Below are 13,181 nucleotides of genomic sequence, written 5' to 3'. Positions count from 1 at the left end.
TAAGCATTTTTAGGTTTGTCCACAAGAAGGCCACGTAGGCTCTTGGCTAGTGGAAGACAAGTAAGAACAGTTGCTGCACACTTGGGCTGCCGCCTGCTCCAGGCTGGCAGTTGGTATCTTTTTTTTTTTTCAACTCATTTTTATTAAAAAAATAAAAAATGCTCCAACTATCAGTTTTACAAAATCTCTAAGGGAAACACAAGAGCAAGGTGCTGAGGTAAAAAACACCTGAGGTAGCTTTATTTGTGTGTTTTTCTCATTAAAAAAAAAAAATCTGTAAATTTAACGCCCTGGGCCAACAACCTTGTATAAATTGCTATTTTCCTGCATTTTAAATTTTTAAAGAAAGAAATAATTTCACTAAGTGTTGATGGCTTATATACCAAAATGTGAAAAGACAAAGTACATTCTTTCTTTATGGAACTTTTGTTTGGTTGGCTGGCTCGTTTGGTGGGTTCCTGCTTTCCTCTTCCGAATGCTAGGACAAGTACCATCGACTCTTGCTCGCTGAGTAACCAAGTGTAAGCGGAGGCTGGCTTGTGTGTTTCGCGTTTGTTCCTTTTGTGTGATACGATACTCAGAGCACTGCTTTGCCTGGGGGGGGGGGTGTGCACAGATATTGGGGGGGGGCGGGAGACAGAAAAGGATGAAGGGTTTTCAAAAGAATGGTGGTTAAAGAAAAGGGAGGGAGGGAAGGGAAGAGTGAGAAAGAGAAAAAGAGAAGAGAGAGAGAGAGAGAGAGAGAGAGAGAGAGAGAGAAATATATAGCAGTATACAAAACAAAGCTAAACAAACAAAAACCCCAAAAAACAAAAACCAGTTTAAAACCTATGAAGCAGAAAAATAGGGTGTAAATAGGATGAACAGGTGCTGAGGGCCTGGGGTCCCTCCTCAGGGACGGTATCCCTTCTGTTGACAGGCACAGGTGATCCACAACTGCCATTAAGTGTCCCTGACTAGCTTCCCCTCCCAGTGAGTTCTGTGTGGGTGGCTCAAAGTCCCTTTCTATACCAATGGGCCTCACCCAAGACTTTATTCTTTGAAGTCTTAGAAAAGCCTGCTTTCTCTTCAAAAAGAAAACAAAATTAATACTTGAGTAAAAATTAGAGTTAGTTGAGTTATTTGATATATTATTTCTAAAATATATTAACGCTGCAGGCGCCCCGTGTAACCCACAGGCCACAATTTCTTAACGTCTTTCCCCTGCTAATGCGCACAGACATGTACAGAGGCAACTTCCCACAACACAGAAGGGGCTAGGAATTTTGCTTTGCTTCGAGCATGTTCACCTATGTTAGTTCAACTGAAAGGGATAACGTCATGGGGGCTGAGGAGAGATCTGAGTTGACGGGCAGTGTATGGCTGTAGGCCTGCAGAAGCCAGGGGAAGCTGAGGGCAAGCCAAGTGGTGTTTGTGGGGGGTGGGGGTCACCTGGCCTTCCCTATGCCCTCCTGGATCCCAGGATGTAGGAGGGTCTGCAGGCCCTGGTTGCTCTGCAGACGTCTCACTCCTCAGGGTGTCTTTGGTTTGCTCCCAATCCGCTGGCTGTGTTTGGTCTCGTCTGTCAGGTGTTGGGAGGGCTACATTCATCTGTTGTTCGCTGGTGCCTGGGGAGCCTCACTTGCTGCGGTGTGAGGCGACTCCCTGAGGGTATTTCGACTCTTGCTGCTTCGCCTGTTGTACAATTTCCCTGATCTTGCGCTGTGCAGTCTGCAGCAGAGAGAGAGGAGAGGGGGAGGGCACAAGGAAGAAACAATCCCAGCTCTGAGGCCCCCGTAGGAGACCAGAGGGTCTGGGGGGAACCTGGCAAAGCAGGGTTGAATCCTCAGAACTATTAATTTCACCACCCCCAGGCCCGGCAGTCAGGAGCAGAATTCCTCCCCATTTCACCCAAAGCCTGCTGGGTGCAAAGTAGGGGTGGGGTGGGGCACACAGGGGTGGGAATTGGGGGGGGGGCGGAACTAACTAGTAAGCTGACTGGCTAGGAAGCCACAGTAGGGGTCAGTGATGGTGACCGAAGGCCCTGCCATCCACACCTCTGCTGTGGCCCCACTCGCCTTTTCAAGCATGATAAACATCAGGAAAGGCAGGGGACAGACTAGAACCCTGACATAGCCTGAGCATCTGGAACTGCTGCCTTGATCCCCAGCGCCCCAGAGGCAGAAAACTCCGCAACTGGCCCAGGCAGCAGTTGTGGTGGGCGGGTCACAGGAGAGCAGCTACAAGCAAGGAGAACCCAGACTGGCCTTCTCCCCTGCCTTACATGAGGGTCACAGCTGGCTCTCTTCCAAAATGCCCTCAGCAAAAGCATCAAGACAGCTAAGTCCCCCTTGTCACTGCAGCGCTGGCCTCTGAGGGAAAGGCAAGCAGTGATGTGGGTTTTCTAGAGAGCGGAAGGGAGAGAGCAACAGGAAACCAGGGGCCCTTCCTGAGTTGTTGACCATGCGCCTGGCTGTTCTGCTGGAGGCTTGCTGGCCCTGTGGCTCCTCAGAGGAAGGCTAGGGGTGAGGTGGTGGTGGTGGTGGGGATCCTGAGCACACCAGGAGCCTTGCACCACCAATTTCCTGTCCCTGAGGTAAGGGGTCTGGGGGAAAGTTCCACTGTGTGTGTGTGGTGGGGGAAAGCTCATGGCCCCCTGGCACAAATACAATTATCTGAACTCGTGGGAAGAGCTGGACAGGAGGCAGGGCCCTCACAGGATAGTAGTACCTGGCTAGCAAAAAAATGCCCGATAATTCTGACGATCACTTCCTCATTTTCATCCGGCGTTTGGTCGCGAGGCACGATGACTTCTGCACTTGTCAAGTTCTGCAGCTCGTTTACCTGAGAAGGCGGGGAGAGCAGGGAAGGCAGTAAGGGAGGATGGCTCAAAACTCCTTCTTTCTCCTGCCTTGGCCAGGCGGAGGTCCAAAAGGCTAATGGATAGAGTAGCCCTGCGGGCTCCACAGAGCTGTCTCTCAGGCTAAATAAATGCTCTAGTTCTGCAGACACTCGTTGGGATCCCAGTAGGAGGCCAGGTTAGAAGTCTGCTTCTGGGGCTGGAGAGATGGCTCAGAGGTTAAGAGCGCCGCCTGCTCTTCCAGAGGTCCTGAGTTCAATTCCCAGCAACCACATGGTGGCTCAAAATCATCTATGTTATCTGATGCCTTCTTATGCAGATAAAGCATTCATATACAATAAATAAATAAGTAAATAAATAAATAAATAAATAAATCTTGAAGAAGAAGAAGAAGAAGAAGAAGAAGAAGAAGAAGAAGAAGAAGAAGAAGAAGAGGAAGGGCTGCTGGCCAAGAGGCATGGCCTCTTCTTGTCTGATTGAGCAGAAACCACCCTCCCTTCCTCCCTCCCTTTCTTCTGAGCCGAGGTTGGCCTTGAACTTGCTATGCAGGCAAAGACAACCATACACTTCGGATCCTCCATTCTCCATTTCCCCGACATAAAGAGCGTCTATCTGCCTGTCCCTGGTCCTTGGCATAATGCTCAGCTCACAGGCAAGTTGAGGAGACCAGAGGGGGCAGCTAAGAATTCCGTGACTGGTCCTAACGGCCATTCAGGGTTCTTGGTCTCCAGCGCTCAATTCTGGTCAGCAATCCGTGCTCGCACCCTGGATTCGGGTCACGCTTGTAGGCCTGAAGTCCTGTGTTCGTCATGTGACCCTACACCTAGAGCCTGAGCCCCCAATCCTAATTCCTGCCATCCGACAATGTCCCTTCACCATCATGTACCAAGTTCTACTGGGACATCTCCAGTCACCTCCTCACCAGGTGAGAAAGCCATATTCCACTTGTGTCCAACAGACAACCTACTCATGGCTAGAATTAATATACTTCTTTGTGTGTGTGTGGGGGGGGGGCGTGGGGGTGCTGAAGGTTGAACTCAGGGTCCTGAACCTGACAGGTGTGTGTTCTATCACTGAATTATGTCCCTGGCTCTGGAATTCAGGTGATATGTGTCACTGATACCTTCAGAAACTGCAAACATAAATTACTTTAAAAATAAAGCTGGGCTGGTGGCATACACCTTTAATCCCAGCACTGGGAGGCAGAAGCAGGCTGTGAGTTCGAGGCCAGCCTGGTCTACAAACTGAGTCCAGGATGGCCAAGGCTACACAGAGAAACCCTGTCTCGAAAAACCAAAACCAAAAACAAAATTTTTTTTCTTTCTCATCCTCTCGCTGAAGCCAGCTCCCCTATAGCAGATGGCTAGACTTGAGAAAAAACCAGAGAATGGGACGTGTCGTAGGGAGAGTGAGGGTCCTTGGTGACTGTTGTTGAGAGAGAGAGAGCACAGGGCAGAGTTGCAGCCTGTGGACTTGGAAACCAGGTAGAGGGGTGGAATGGGCCAGCAGACTCTGGGCTCTACCTGCTCTGTGTGTGTGTGTGTGTGTGTGTGTGTGTGTGTGTGAGAGAGAGAGAGAGAGAGAGAGAGAGAGAGAGAGAGAGAGAGAGAGAGAGAGAGAGAACACGGCCTTCTTATCATTGGGATATGATACAGGGTTAGGTGTGTGTGTGTGTGTTTGTGTGTGAGAACGTGGCCTTCTTTTCACTGGGATATGATATGGGGCTCTATGTGTGTGTGTGTCTGTGTGTGCGTGAGAGAGAGAGAGAGAGAGAGAGAGAGAGAGAGAGAGAACGTGGCCTTCTTGTCATTGTGATATGATATGAGGCTCTGTGTGTGTGAACATGGCCTTCTTGTCACTGGGATATGATAATATGATACACACACACACACACACACACACACACACACACACACACATGCCTTCTTGTCACTGGGATATGATACAGGGTTAGGTGTGTGTGTGTAAGAACATGGCCTTCTTGTCATTGGGATATGCTATGGGGCTGTGTGTGTGTGTGTGTTTATGTGTGTGTGTGTGAACATAGCCTTCTTGTCACTGAGGTATGATACAGGGCTCTGTGTGTGTGTGTGTGTATATGTATGTGTGTGTGAACATAGCCTTCTTGTCACTGGGGTATGATATGGGGCTGTGTGTGTGTGTGTGTGTGTGTGTGTGTGTGTGTGTGTATGTATGTGTGTGTGAACATAGCCTTCTTGTCACTGGGGCATGATACAGGGCTGGGTGGCACAGCACTCAGGAAAGGTGGTCTCTGTCTGGGCTTGCCATCATGGGACTGGGCCCTAGTGCTGATGACCTTTCTGTCCTTGAACTCCTCCTGCCTCATCCACAGAGCGCACGTCAGGAGAATGCAAGCCTGTCAGCCTACGCCCCCCCTCCCACAGGTGTTGAGGGTGAGCGAAAGCGCTAGTGAGGATCTGAAATCAGGCACCGCCAGAGTGGGGGCCATCCAGGGCAGAGAGCTGGGAGCCGACTTACGGTTTTACCCCCTTTGCCGATCACCCGGCCAGCTGCCGACGAGGGAACGCGGATGTGGGCCTCCAGCTTCACCTCCTCCTTGGGATTAAAGAAGTTTTCTTCTTTCAGCTTCCCAAAGATCCGTCCCTGAGCCTGAGGACAAGATGACCGGTGACCATACTGCTTTGTCAGTGCTCTGCGAACTGCTGTCTCCCCCCCCCCCCATCACCACCCCCAGCATATGGACAGCTGCCCCAAGTCCTGCAGAGCCCGGGGTGCCCAGACACTGAACAGCCTCACTCTGCAATCCGTACACAGGCTGCCGGGCACCACGGTTTGTGACTGCCTCCTCTAGAGGACATGTGTGTCCAGGTTGAGGACAACTGGTGGGCCACCAAGACTACATTCCTGTTTCCATACTCTCAGTGGCTGTAAATGTTTGTTTCTGAATTTGTTTAAGGCAGTCTGAGCTCCTTCTCCACTGTGTGCTCAGCTCTCTGCAGACTGGCTGGAGGGTCTGCTGGGTCTGAACCTGCTGCTGCTGCTGCTGCTGCTGCTGCTGCTGCTGCTGCTGTTTTGTGGTGCGGGAATCAAGCTCTGCGTGCTATTGCAGTCAGCATTGTGGGACCATCCACCGCTCTCTGTAATATTCTGGGCCCATCCAATTAACCAGTGGTGGCACAAACCCATAATCCCAGTTTCTCAGGAAGCCGTGGAAAAGAATGGCAAGGGCGAGGCCAACCTGAGCAACCTAGTGAGTCCCTGTACCAAATTAAAAAAAAAAAAATTGCCTGGGAGGCAGACGCAGGTGGAACACTGTGAGTTCGAGGCCAGCCTGGTCTACAAAGGGAGTCCAGGACAGCTAAGGCTACACCTTGTCGAAACTCTGTCTTGAAAAGGCAAAAAAATAAAGAGGGCTAGGAATGAGAGCTTGCTGCTCTCCGTGTGTGGGGCCCCGGACTCCCCCTTCACTTCCCCCACCAACCATACTATTCAGCAGCTGGTTCCCACCCCTGCTTCCTACTCCCACTCTCCCGCAAACCGCCAGTTTACCTTCGTTCCCTACGGGTTGCTACTCCACATTTCCCGTACATGGAACCGTGGCCTACATGCTCCTACGTCCCTATGTAGAATTAATTCCAAGGCTGTAATCAGGGCTGCGCTTTTATAAACCAGTCTGTTATTTCTGCCTTCTTGAGATTCAAGGTTATATATATATATATATATTTTTTTTATTTAATTTTGTTTTATGTGCATTGGTGTGGGGGTGTCAGGTTCCTTGGAACTGGAGTTACAGATAGTTGTGAGCTGCCATGTGGGTGCTAGGAATTGAAACCTGGGTCCTTCGGAAGAGCAGACAGTGCTCTTAACCACTGAGCCATCGCTCCAGCCCTGAGATTCAAGTTTTAATGTTCCCAGAGGTGGGACACCAGAAACAAGATAATATTCCTCACAAAAGATCTCTCCTCAGTGGTGCTGGAATCCCCTCCCCAGGCTGCCGGAACTTCCACCAGGTAAGGCTCATCTCCTGCCTTAACTCCGCTTAAGAATGTCTTAAACAAATTCAGCATGTTCTACACCCACATTAATGCCCACAGCTGGAGGCACCTAAGACAGCCACCCAATCAGAGACATCCTGGAGGCACTGCCAGCCTGACTGGGCACCGCCAGACCACCCACCTTTCCATGGTGAGAGGACAGAGCACAGAGAACAAATAGGGAGCCAGGCAGGACTTCAAGACCCATGAGCAGTGGAGGGGAACTGGGCGCGAGCGAGGCTGACAAAGGACTTCACTGTGGCCCCGAACCCAGATCCTGCAGGGCTGATGGTGCGGCGCTCCTCGGCACTGACCTTGAACTGAGCTTCTGGTGGCCCCGTGATGGTGACCATCCTTTCGTTGACGTCTGGACCTTCTGCTGGAGCTATCTGCAGGGCAAGGAAGGAGAAACACGCTGACATTAGTTGACGGCAAGGCTTTGTTCTGCCATCAGAGCCCACGCTTGGTCTGACGCTGTGCTGCCTCCACCCTGGGCCTTAGGAAGTCATGATCTTAACTCTCAGGGTCAAAACTGAGTCTTTGGCTACCCAGAGCATGTTAGAGCAGGTCAGCAGTTACTGCCGGTCCCTGCAGTGAGCACCCTTCTAGCAACTTGCTTCTTCCCCCAGCCAAGTCCTATGAGATACAGGGCTTTGGCTAACACGTGGGACCAAGCCTTGACTGTCCTCGACTCGCTTTGTAGACCAGGCTGGCCTCGAACTCACAGCAATCCACCTGCCTCTGCCTCCCAAGTGCTGGGATTAAAGGCTTGCACCATCCCCCCCCCCCCCCATCGAGTTTTAAGCTTCCACCTTGTGAAAAGAATTAAAGAAAGGCTTGTGCAGCGAAGGAAACCATCCAAACTGGAAAGATGGAGAAAATGTATTTGAGGGGCCATGCTGCAGTCCAAGTCAGCCTGAGAAACTTGGCAGCTTCGGCCATATGGTTCTGGCTTTAGAGCCAAGAAAGGGGTTGTGGAGTCTCTCTCTGCAGCTAAGGAAAGCCAGATGGGCCAGGCATGTATCAGGGGCGTTCTTACACGGAGGCCCAAAGAGGCCATTGTGTGAAGCTGTGAACGCAAGGCCTGGATTGCCACGATATTGGAGACGCCAGAGTCATGGGAAACGTACTGAGGAAAGCCGCTAGCAGGGAGCGGAACCAGCCCAGGAGAAAGAAGTGTGCTGCAGTCAGCAAGGCCAGACGGAGCTAGAGATCTGCAGGGTGCAGAGTTTGAAGCTCGCCCGGCTGGGTTTAGGTCTTGCTTTGGTCTGGTGTGTCCTCACTCTGCTCCCTTGCCTCCCTTTTGGAATGGTGACGGATGCCCTGTGCTGCTGTATGTTAGAAATGTGATCTGCTTCGTGATTATGTAGGGTTATCACTAAGAGACTACGTGTAAGTCTCAGAAGAGACTTCGAGATTGTAAATGGTGTTGAGACTGTGGTAGACTGTGGGGACTTTTGAGGTTGGGCAGAATGCACGTTTGCGCCATGATATGGCTACAGGGCTTTGGAGTGGAGTGTGGTGGTTGAATAAAAATGGCCTTCATGCCGGGTGGTGATGGTGCACGCCTTTAATCCCAGCACTCAGGAGGCAGGTGGATCGCTGTGAGTTCGAGGCCAGCCTGGTCTACAAAGGGAGTCCAGGACAGCCAAGGCTACACAGATAGACCCTGCCTCAAAAAACCAAAAGAAGAAGAAGGAAAAAAAAGGCCCCCATAGGCTCATGTATTTGAATGCTTAGGGACTGGCACATTGGGAGAACATTAACTAAGATCCTTAATACATTTTTTTTCCCTCACAGCACATTCTGACATACTTTCTTAATCTTTACAGGAGGAAAAAGAGGAGGAAGAAATGAAGAGGAGGAAGAGGAAATAGGGAAAGAAGGAGACGCTGATAACAAAATTGATCTGGAGCTGGTGGTTCACGGCAGTAGTTCCAACTACTGAGGAGGCCAAGACAGGCTCCTCTGAGAATAGGTGTTAGAGGTCAGCTTCAAAACACACACACACACAGACAGACACACAGACACACACACACACAAACACACACAGACACACAGACACATACAAACACACACACACACACACACAAACACACACACACACACAAACACACACACACACACACATACAAACACACACACACACACAAACACACACAGACACATACAAACACACACACACACACACACACACACAGACACATACAAACACACACACACACACAAACACACACACACACAGCCACACACACACACACACACAAACACACACAGACACACACACACACACACAAACACACACAGACACACACAGACCCCCCCCCAAGGGACTGATTCATACCTGTGCAGATAGAAGCCCCTCCATCTTCATTTCCCTAAAGGTGCTGGCTGAGAATGATGCTAAAGATCAGTGAGTGTGGGAGGAGGAAGCAACGGGGCAGAAACAGGACAATCTGGGCTAGGTAGATCAGATCTCCTGGGCTCCACTTCTCAGCGCATTAGCAAACAGGGAGACACTGCTGTGGCCAGGCACAAGAGACACTCAGGAACACAGAGGCCAATGGACTTGATGTCTAAGACCCAGGCTGACCACTTGGGTGCCTCAGTGTGCCCCTATTCTCTGTCTCCCCTTTTCCAGTGATGTGGGACCTGGATGAAAGAAGCCCTCAAAGCCCTTTGGTCCAAATTGTCTCACTGGCTTTTGTTTGTTTTTTTTTAGCATATCACACCACAGCAAAGATCTCCTGGGTGCAGCCAGGCTGTGCCAGTCTTTGCTTTTTCCATTATCCATGGGAGGTCGTTATCTGTGCCAAGCCACCGGGCACAGAGGAGCCCATGCCCTCGTCACAGCTGCCCCACTGTAGGCTTCCCCCAGTTTGAATGTGAGCCTCTAACTGTAAGCACAGACGGGTGGAGCCGGAGAGTTCAGCAAGAATGCGACTCTTTTCCAGTGCCACTGCACTCCTCATTCCCTGTGCCACCTGCTGCGGACAGATGCCAGCGCTTAGGGACAAAGCGTGTAAGCGGTGTCTCTCTCCAAGCTGAGATCTGGTTTCACAATTCTGGGTTGTGACGATGGAAAGTGTTTCCGGAAGTGTTTCCAGGGGCATTCTGCTGAGTCAGAGCTAACGGCTGGGCTTGAGGTCCCTGACAGCTGAGGGAGGCAGAATACGGGCTAACTGCGGCCACATCTGCACACATCGATGTGACGAACCGAGGGGATGTCCCTCTCCCAGCCCACGGCTCAGTCCTGGCCTCTTAACAGGAGACGCCACCAGCTCTGTCTGCCTATGACTTTATCAGCACCTCCTAGAAAGTTCTACATTTCTCACAATCTGCATGAAGTGCCGGGTGCTAAGCACGAACGCTCAATCTGCTTGAGTGTGTATCCCCTTAGCTTCGGGAAAAAACGTTGGCGTTGTTCATGTTCCTGGGAGCAGGGGACGATGCTGATCCTTGGAGGACTCAGCTCTGTCCTTACACTAACTCAGTTGTTTGGTTGAACAGGAAAGGACTAGGATGAAGAATGAGAGCAGTCCGGAATGGTTGTGGAAATCCACTCTGCGGTGGTGCAAGAATTGTTTGACGCCAACAAAAGGAGGACAAAGGAAGGCCACAGGGACAGGCAGCTGGTAACAGTGACCTTACCTTGATAGAGGCACCAGCGAACCGAGCCAGCTGTTTGATGTGCGCCCCCTTTTTTCCGATGATAGCACCCACAGCCTGGGTTGGGATGAAGAGATTCACAGTCTCCTGCTCTGGGTACTATGGAAAAAACATGCATACAGCGGTCACTCTAACCTGGTACCTCACAGCCCAGCTAAGTGCCAGAAGAGTCCTATTGTAGGAAGGCCTCACTATTGGAGAGATGGCCAAAAGGCATGTTAGATCTCTGTGTGGCCTGCTGCTCCACAGGGGAACCTGAAGAGTGAAGCCGAACCCAAGTGGGATTGTGCGAGCCTACAGAGACCTTTGAACACGTGTGTGTGTGTGTGTGTGTGTGTGTGTGTGTCTGTTTGTGTGTTTTAAGATTTATTCATTTTATGTGAGTGCTCTGCCTGCATGTACCCCTTGCACGCCAGAAGAGGGCATCAGATCCTAGTATAGATGTTTGTGAGCCACTATGTGGTTGCTGGGAATTGAACTCAGGACCTCTGGAAGAACAGACAGATGGTGCTCTTACCCTCTGGGCCATCTCTCTATCCTGAGCACCTATGTTTGCTGGGCATACACAGGTGGGCTCTCTGATAACACAGATTTGGTATGTATGTTTCCTGTGTCTTCATCCAAGAAACCAAATGGGTACTCTGTGATGGCTTGGTGGGTTAAAAAGTGCTTGTCACAGGAGCTTGAGGACCCGAGTTTGATCCCTGGAACCCACGGCTGAAGGAGACAGTCCCTGAAAGTTGTCCTGACCTCCACATGGTGCTGTGGTGTGTGCCAGCCTGCACATACACAGCAATACGTAAAATAGTAAAAAAAAAAAAAAAAAAAAAAAAAAAAAAAAAAAAAAAAAAAAGTCATTAAACACACCAGGCCCAAGGACAGAGGAAAAGCTGTCTGGCCCATCCCAGCTGTGACCAGGCCCCATGGCGAGTATCCAGGGAGGTGGGCAAGCCACCTCTTCTTGTAAACCTCTGGAAAGAGAGAGAGGGGCTCCTAGGCCAGGCTGGCACTAGCTGTTGCTATCAGGGTCTGTCGGGGAGGATGCATCTTCAAGATGCTACACTGGCAAAAAATAGTGTGGTGTGGTGTATGCCTGTGTACACATTCGTGTGTGTGCATACATGCTCGAAGCCAGAAGCTGGTGCTGCTATGTCCCTAGGTTGCTAAGAAACCTGGAGCTCACTGACCTAAGCTAGGCTAGGTGGATCTCCCAGCATCACTCTCTCAGTGCCAGGAGCACCCCAGTGCACCTGGCTGTTTATGTGGGTTCTTAAGTCCTCCTACTTGAACGGCAAGTACTTAACCCACTGAGCCGCAACCCCTGCCTCCTGGGAACTTTTCTTTGGCTTATTAACATTTTCCAATTGGTTTTCTTTCTTTCGTGTTCTTGATATATATATATTTTTTTAAAAGCGCGTGAGAGCGTGTGTGTACATGAGTGCAGGTGGCTGCGGGAACGAGAACGAGAAGACCCTGGATCCCCTGGCTCTGCAGGAACAAGTGACGGCGAGCCACCTGTGGCTGGCGTGGAACTCACCACACAGCCCTGGCTCAGCTCCAACTGCTAGGGTCACCCAAGGGGCCACGGAGGTGAGGGGGCTCCACAGCACTGAGCGTGGCGCAGGGGGGCTTGGTGCTTGGACTCTGAATTGGATCACTCCTGGGACAGCCTAGAACCACGCAGAGAGCATTCACCCTGTGAACAGTCACGAGCCCACTCATGAGGAGAGCCCTCCGTGGAAAGGATGGTGGCCGGGGAGGAAATAAGAAGCACTTACGGAGTGATGATGCGGGAACGGGCCGAAATGGTGATGAGGAGGGTACAGACTGGAGAAGTATCCGGAGTGGGTCTGCACACGAACAAGACATTCAGTGAGTTGGGTGTCAGCGTCTACTCAGCGTGTGCTCTAAGAGCCAACACCGCTTTCACACCTACCAAGACGCACCTTTGTGTTCCTAATCTCTGCTCACGTGCATCTACCATCAGACCTCGCAAGCGTTGGTAAGGCGTCGTGGCTGCTGCTTCTCACATGAGCCTCCCCGCTAGGAATCAGCCCACTCAGTCACACAGCCACTGCTCCCAGCTGGGTTTTGGTGGAGTCAGGGCTAGTGACTCCTTTTTTATGGGGGGGGATTACAGGTTGTGCATTACAAGCAATATTCAAAGAGAATACTGGGGCAAAACCCAAGAGTTGTTCAGAACAAGCCAATGTGATCCTGGGAAGACGGACCAGTTAGCTGCATCAGAGATCTCCAGAAGGAACGGAAACGCAGCGTGGAAAAGTGAGAGCAACAGTGAGAGAACGGACTGGACCAATACACGCATTGTGTGCAAATGTGGGGAGGGGAGGGGGGGGAGGCAGGAGGTGTGCGTGGGAGAAGCAGGCGCATGAGGGCAGATGTGGGAGGGGGGAGCAGGAGGGCAGATGTGGGGGGGGAGAAACAGGAGGGCAGATGTGGTGGGGGAAGGAGCAGGGGCATGAGAGCAGATGTGGGGAGGAGAGAGAAGCAGGAGGGCAGATGTTGGGGGCGGAGAAGCAGGAGGGGAGCTGTGGACTCATGAGTACAGCTAGTTATTTGTTTAGGGGTTAAGATGTTTTTAGGTCTAGATAGACGCTTTAAGTTGATGATGACAAGATGTGATGGAGACTGATTTA

At 51.1% G+C, this 13,181-nt stretch overlaps 1 protein-coding gene across 1 annotated transcript in view; it reads right to left on the bottom strand.

Moving 5' to 3' along the window:
* Nucleotides 1–634: 634 nt before the first annotated feature.
* The window catches only part of IGF2BP2 (insulin like growth factor 2 mRNA binding protein 2), a 120,931-nt gene continuing 108,384 nt past the window's right edge, over nt 635–13,181 (bottom strand). The window contains exons 11-16 of the mRNA XM_084801746.1: nt 12,303–12,374; nt 10,507–10,623; nt 7,170–7,244; nt 5,339–5,470; nt 2,710–2,823; nt 635–1,710 (exon numbers count right to left, since the gene is read on the bottom strand). Coding sequence (XP_084657872.1) covers nt 1,618–1,710; nt 2,710–2,823; nt 5,339–5,470; nt 7,170–7,244; nt 10,507–10,623; nt 12,303–12,374 — 603 coding nt within the window. The 3' untranslated portion in view covers nt 635–1,617. The remainder of the gene's footprint in view (nt 1,711–2,709; nt 2,824–5,338; nt 5,471–7,169; nt 7,245–10,506; nt 10,624–12,302; nt 12,375–13,181) is intronic.

The sequence above is a fragment of the Acomys minous genome, assembly GCF_964271855.1.
Source record: "Acomys minous genome assembly, chromosome: 11".
Taxonomy (NCBI): Eukaryota; Metazoa; Chordata; class Mammalia; order Rodentia; family Muridae; genus Acomys; species Acomys minous.
This window is presented reverse-complemented; position numbering and strand designations above follow the sequence as displayed.